General features: G+C 35.2%; 1 protein-coding gene across 1 annotated transcript; it reads right to left on the reverse strand.

The window, feature by feature from the left end:
- Positions 1-1,237: 1,237 nt before the first annotated feature.
- LOC121774246 (protein FAR1-RELATED SEQUENCE 5-like) lies at positions 1,238-3,770 on the reverse strand. The gene is made up of 2 exons (XM_042171152.1): positions 3,094-3,770; positions 1,238-2,663 (listed from the first exon to the last, which is right to left on the reverse strand). The coding sequence occupies exons 1-2, from the start codon at positions 3,768-3,770 to the stop codon at positions 1,238-1,240; spliced, it is 2,103 nt and encodes a 700-aa protein (XP_042027086.1).
- Positions 3,771-7,603: the final 3,833 nt, after the last annotated feature.

A 7,603-nucleotide genomic window follows, 5' to 3' on the forward strand; every position in this document is an offset into this window, starting at 1 on the left:
TTGGAGAACAACATCAAATGTAGAAGATTGCGGAGTTTTTTTGATGCGACATTTGGAATGTTATCATGGTGAGCGCGAACAAGATTGGAAGTGTGGATTAACTACAAGAAGCAAAGGAATACTCCAAAGACTGAGAGCAAAGTATTGCAGCGCATTGTTATTGTCGGAAAAAAACCATCAGTCACTGAATATGTTGTCAGTAACATCAAAGCATTATGAAGAATATGGGAAAACCAATAACATAGATGTGGAAAAAATGATTGTAAACTTCAAGCGTTCATGAACTATTGTAGAAAACTTGATCAGTGAATTAACAAGTACTTATTTTACATTAATATCTTGTTTACTATTTAATTCACTGTTGTGTTTTGTAAACCACTAAATGATGTGTTTCGTGAAGAAGAGTGAAGTAAAATCAGAATAAGAGTGAAGTCTTTCGTGAAGAAGAGTGAAGTAAAATCAGAATAAGAGTGATGTGTTTTGTGAACAAGAGTGTAACAAAATCAGAATAAGAGTGATGTGTTTTGTGAACACGAGTGAAGTAAAATCAGAGTAAGAGTGATGTGTTTTGTGAACTAGAGTGAAGTAAAATGACAGTAAGAGTGATGCGTTTGTGAACAAGACTAAAGTAAAATGACAGTAAGAGTGATGCGTTTGTGAACAAGAGTGAAGTAAAATCAGAGTAAGAGTGAGGTGTTCAATGAACAAGAGTGAAGTAAAATCAAAGTAAGAGTGATGTGTTTTGTGAACAAGAGTGAAGTAAAATCAGAGTAAGAGTGATGTGTTTTGTGAACAAGAGTGAAGTAAAATCAAAGTAAGAGTGATGTGTTTTGTGAACAAGAGTGAAGTAAAATGACAGTAAGAGTGATGCGTTTGTGAACAAGACTAAAGTAAAATGACAGTAAGAGTGATGCGTTTGTGAACAAGAGTGAAGTAAAATCAGAGTAAGAGTGAGGTGTTCAATGAACAAGAGTGAAGTAAAATCAAAGTAAGAGTGATGTGTTTTGTGAAAAAGAGTGAAGTAAAATCAGAGTAAGAGTGATGTGTTTTGTGAACAAGAGTGAAGTAAAATAGAATAAGAGTGATGCGTTCTGTGAACAAGAGTGATGAACTTACTGGCACTTGAGCATTAGTACTCTAAAAATTCGCATTGAGATAAAATTCACTCAAAAGTGTAATAAAATGAATCATTAGTACTCTAAAAATACTACAATGTGAACTATTTCTATACAAATCCTCATTGCCTCTGATTTGACTTCTCATTAACCTTTTTGCAGTTCCTAGAATCATGGTGTCCAATCTCATGACAGTTTCCATACTTTCGGCCTGGTTTCATTGCTAACTTTATTGCTGACTCCCTCTTCGATTTCTTCCTACTTCCACTTCCCTTTGTACTAACAACCTCAGGAGGATGAACTTCAATATTGTTCGGGACATGTGAGCCATAGAAGTTCTCAATCATTGCTCTCTTCTGTGTGGAAGACAGAACAACATCTTCGCCAAGAAACTGCTTCCTACCTTCTTCAATAATTGCAGCGAATGCATTGATTTGATCAATGTTCCCTTCAATGCTTTGTGCTGTTTCAATGAATAATCCATACAAGTTTTTAAATGCAATCTTCTTCTTGTCCACAGCAAGGTGTATTTCCTGATCATCACAAAAACCTCCATGTATTGGCTTCACAAACTGTGACTTCAACCATCTTCCTCCATGCAACTTCTCGGGTATCAACTTAACAAAATTATGTTTCAACACACAAAATATATGGCTGCACAATAGACCAAGTCTTTCAAATTTTTTGCATCCACACAAATAGGTGTCATCACCAATGGAGTAAGTCACTGTCCATGAGTTTGAATCCTTGTCCTTTATGTCATATACTTCAATATCTGTATTGGTAGACACTCCTAGAGTTGCACAAGACAAAGAGAAACATGCATATACTATCTCTTCTTGAATTTCAGTATAAGCACTACCACTATATATCGTCGATGCATGTTTCTCGATTTCCAATCCTGTTCGCAAAATAGGTACTTTTGTTGAATCATAGTATTCAAGCTTTGCACTATTACTTCTTTGAGTCTCCAGAGCATGATTATAGTTCATATAAAATTGCATAAGGTTAGCCCGAGACTTTGAGTACCTTTTGAAGAAGTTATTCTGTGATTCAGATATAGAAGTTGTCTTTATCAACGAACTTATCGGAAAATCACGGAAAAAGGCTGGAACCCAAAATTTTCTGGATGCAAACATTGATGAAAACCAGACATTATTGGTCAGCCCATATCTTTCCATTATAGCATGCCAAGTTTCCTCAAATGCATCAGGTTCTATCAACTCTGACCATACACATGCATTCAGTTCCTTCTTTAATTGTTCACTACCAAGCATGTTCTTTGGCAATTTGTCAGCAACTTTATTCATAACGTGCCACATACACCACCGGTGTCTTGTATTGACAAGGACCTCCTCAACAGCAACTTTCATTCCTAAGTCTTGGTCGGTTACAATGAGTTTGGGAGCCACACCCATACACTTTACAAATTGGTTAAATAACCATGAAAAGGAGTTGGCATTTTCCTTGGACAAAAGGCCAGCAGCAAATGTCACAGGGCGACCATGATTATCCTTGCCCGTAAAAGGAGCAAATATCATACAGTATCTGAAATGAAAAACAATTCACTATAAGCATGCAGAAAACACATCACTCTTTTTCACAAAATTCGTCACTCTTGTTCAGACAATACTTCACTCTTTTTCACAAAACACTTCACTCTTGTTATGATTTCAGAAAACACATCAATATAAGCATGCAGAAAAATACATCACTCTTTTTCACAAAACACGTCACTCTTGTTCAGACAATACTTCACTCTTTTTCACAAAACACTTCACTCTTGTTATGATTTCAGAAAACACATCAATATAAGCATGCAGAAAAATACATCACTCTTTTTCACAAAACACATTACTCTTGTTAAGAAAACACTTCACTCTTGTTCACAAAACACTTCACTCTTTTTCAGAAACACATCACTCATGTTATGATTTCAGAAAACAATTTAACAAAAGAGTAATTAGTGTGCACATACCTGTTTGTGGAGTATGTCGTATCAAACGAAACAATATCTCCATACAAATGGTAGTTTCTTCTGGCAGTAGGATCACACCAAAACAATCGTGTCATCCTATCCTTTGAGTTGACCTCATACTCATATGTAAATGCACTACACAACTCCTTCTTCCTTCGCAACTCATTCAATAACATTTGTGCATCAGCTCCTTCTACATAAGCTCTAAGGTCACGTCTATAGTTGCGCACTTCTAAAACAGTACACCCTACATAATCTAATCCACCAAGCACTTCTTTAAGTAAGCTAAAACTTAAAGTTGGACCAATATTTGCATTAGCACAATCGAGGATGAATTTCTGATGGACTAAATCCAAATTACGGTTCAAATTCATAAAACGCTTATGGCGTTCGTCAACCATCTCGTGATTATGGTCTTCAACGAAACTTTGTATAACATAACCAACACCCATAATATACTTCCAAGACACTTTAGCATTACAATAGCACTTAATAGAAGAACGCTTTCGTTTCACCTCAGATTGTTTACTGTTTCTTTGCTTTGTACCTTCTCGGCTACACACCACGTAAATCCAAGTAGTGACATCTTTTTCCTTTTTCGATCCCTTTTTACGGGTGTCAAATCCAACATATCGAGCATAATTATTGTAGAAGTCCAATGCACGATCAAGGGTCATGAAACTTTGTCCAATTTTTGGTTTCAATTCATCTGGGCATTTTGGTACGCAAACCACTGTAAAAAACACAGCACTCTAATAATGAGATTACTGCACTCTTGTTCAGAAAAAGACTTCACTCTTGTTCACAATACACATCACTCTTATTCTGATTTTACTTCACTCTTGTTTACAAAACACATCACTCTTATTCTCATTTTACTTCACTCTTGTTCACAAAACACTTCACTCTTGTTCACAAAACACTTCACTCTTGTTCACAAAACACATCACTCTTATTCTGATTTTACTTCACTCTTATTTGCAAAACACATCACTCTTATTCTGATTTTACTTCACTCTTGTTCAGAAAACACTTCACTCTTATTCTGATTTTACTTCACTCTTCTTCACGAAACACATCATTTAGTGGTTTACAAAACACAACAGTGAATTAAATAGTAAACAAGATATTAATGTAAAATAAGTACTTGTTAATTCACTGATGAAGTTTTCTACAATAGTTCATGAACGCTTGAAGTTTACAATCATTTTTTCCACATCTATGTTATTGGTTTTCCCATATTCTTCATAATGCTTTGATGTTACTGACAAGAGTGAAGTGTTTTGTGAACAAGAGTGAAGTGTTTTGTGAACAAGAGTGAAATAAAATGAGAATAAGAGTGAAGTGGTTTGTGAACAAGAGTAAAGTAAAATCAGAATAAGAGTGATGTGTTTTGTGAACAAGAGTGAAACGTTTTCTGAACAAGAGTGAAGTAAAATCAGAATAAGAGTGATGTGTTTTGTGAACAAGAGTGAAGTAAAATTAGAATAAGAGTGATGTGTTTTGTGAACAAGAGTGAAGTGTTTTCTGAACAAGAGTGAAGTGTTTTGTGAACAAGAGTGAAGTAAAATTAGAATAAGAGTGATGTAAACACATCACTCTTATTCTGAGGGCATCACTCTTGTTCACAAAACACATCACTCATGTTAACAAAACACATCACTCTTGTTCACAAAACACATCACTCTTGTTCACAAAACACATCACTCTTATTCTGATTTCACTTCACTCTTATTTGCAAAACAACTGTAAATCTAACCATGTAAACATAATACAAAGACCATACGATTTTCATAATCACTTAACATCAGTGAAACAACTATAAATCTAATCACAAAAACTACGGTTTTCATAATCACAATACACGAAAATATTGTATATTAATAAATAGTAGGAATTGTTATAGAATTGAACAAGAGTGAAGTAATTGTTATAGAATTGAACGAATAATGATTACCTTTAGAAGTCTCAGCTTCCTCGCCCGAAGATGATGAATCGGAATCGAAATAATCTTCGTCCGACCTCATAATTGAATCCATTGATTTGAATCACGATGATTGATTTGAATCGCGATGAACGGATTGAATAACGAATTGAATCGCGTCGAATTGAATTCAATCGCGATTTGAATGAAGTAATAAGATTTGGAACGAAATTTGGAAAAAAATCGGATCGCAAGTTTGGAAGGAAAGAAAAGATCGCAGATTATGGAGTAATTTGATCGCAGATTTGCATGTTTTGATCGCAGATTTAAATTAAGAAAGCAATTTTCAAAATTACCCTCAGCATATTTTCTATAATTAAAATAAATAATATTTGTTCCATTAAGATGTGTGGCTGAGATTTGTTCGCTAGTTATACACTTAAGATTAGTTATGCATTGATCACTACTCTATATATATATATATATATATATATATATATATATATATATATATAGGGTCATGATCTATGGCAAACACCTCTTAACCATATAACTAGAGAACAAATAATAGCCACAAGATAAAAAAAATCAAAGGCTAGTATTAATTTTTTAATTTAATGAGATTTTAGCTCCCTCAATCACAAATTTACTCCACAATAACAAGGGGGGGTATAATGGTCATTGCATAGCCAAAAATAGGTCATGTCGGCAAATTGAATTCATTTGAGAAAGAACCGCGATTATTCTTCTCCTCTTCTCCTCTTCTCTGTTCTGGAAGCTTCAAATCCGTCGTTTAGAGCCTCACGGGAAGGATTCTACTATCCCCCCGCCGCCCAGCCACCTCCGCCTCCGCCAGCAGGCGAGTTTCAGTTTCGTATAATTCGGCGCCGGTTTTGACGCGTGGAATGTCGTTTAGGGATTTCGAGATAATGATGAAGGAGCTGAACTGACAACAATTTATTGTGGAGAGACAGAGCTATCTCTATCTCTATCTCTATCTCTATCTTTGTTAATATCTTTTGAACCTTTTCTTAGTAGGCTACTGGAGAGGATGGTTTCGATCCGGAGAGGAGGGTGGATGGGGAGGAGAGGATGGATGAGGGTAAGATGTTGTGTGATGGTGGGATATCAGTGCCTGTGGAAGGGATAGAACAGGAGCCGCCTAGTTTTGGTAATGATGACTCAGTTGCAGGGTTATAGATTTTTTCTGCTGAAGGAGAGAATTAGTTTCTCACTAAAGCAGTTTGTTATAATTATATGGAAAAGTAGAACTTGTTTTCGGAAGTAGTATTATTGTTAATGATTTTAGTGCTAGATCATTTTCTCCCTCTCATTGTTCTCTCTAGTTTTTTTTGTTATTGTTTCATTAGGATCTTTGTGAAGGAATTATGAAGTTGGTTTGTTTAATTTTGTGAAGAAAAGTCTAGTCTATCCCGGGTCATTTGACACACCACATTTTTGTAGATTATCTAATTAAGAAATTAAATGCTGAAATTCGAAAAAGTAAGCATTTATAGAAAATGACAGCATTAAACTTATTTTTAACAGTATTAATATTTACTCTTTCAGTTTTGAATTTTTATCAAATTTTTATCATGTTAAGAGTGATGTGCTATGTAAACAAGAGTGAAGTAAAATCATGCTAAGAGTGATGTGTTTTGTAAACAAAAGTGAAGTAAAAATCACGCTAAGAGTGAAGTAAAATCAGAATAAGAGTGATGTGTTTTGTAAACAAGAGTGAAGTAAAATCATGCTAAGAGTGATGTGTTTTGTAAACAAAAGTGAAGTAAAATCACGCTAAGAGTGATGTGTTATGTAAAAAGAGTGAAGTAAAATCATGCAAAGAGTGGTGTATTTTGTAAACAAGAGTGAAGTAAAATAATGCTAAGAGTGATGTGTTTTGTTAACAACAGTGAAATAAAATATATTAAAACAAAAACCCAAAAATATAAAAAGGCAATAACAAATTAATATACGTATCCCGTCAACACAGACTTCTTGAGTATACGATATAAGCAAAAATCCGATCCCAATTAAATATTTATCCCCATCTAAAACATTTAATCACAATTCACCTTCTAAAAAAACTCAGCATTAAATAATTTTTACCATTTCTAACAATTCTCTCATTGGTAAGAAAAAGAATAGGTAATTATTTGAATTATTGGCATAACATAGCGTAGCTTATCCAAAGCAAAATTGTATATAGTCAGACTATTACACCCAAACTCATATTTACAAAGTCTTCTTCTCTAATCGATTCTCATTTCCTCAACTTCAGTGGCAACAACAAAGAGTCACCGCTACCTCGGCGGCTCAGCCAGGCTCTCCATGTCGGAGTTCGCCGATCAATTCAAATTCGACGAGGCCGACGTCTGGAGCAACAGCGATCAAACGGAGAGCAAAAATTCAACTAATTCAAACCCACGCCCCTTCAAAAATCCTCTGCCGGAAACAGCCATCTTCTCCGATCTCCATTTGCGAAATCTCTGGCGATTCTTCTTTAGCATAGTGCCAACAGCTGACAGGGGGAAGCAGCTGCGAGAGGCAGCCGGTGGAGGCGTCGCCTGAGAGGAGGTTGATTTG

The sequence above is a fragment of the Salvia splendens genome, chromosome 17 (assembly GCF_004379255.2).
Source record: "Salvia splendens isolate huo1 chromosome 17, SspV2, whole genome shotgun sequence".
Taxonomy (NCBI): Eukaryota; Viridiplantae; Streptophyta; class Magnoliopsida; order Lamiales; family Lamiaceae; genus Salvia; species Salvia splendens.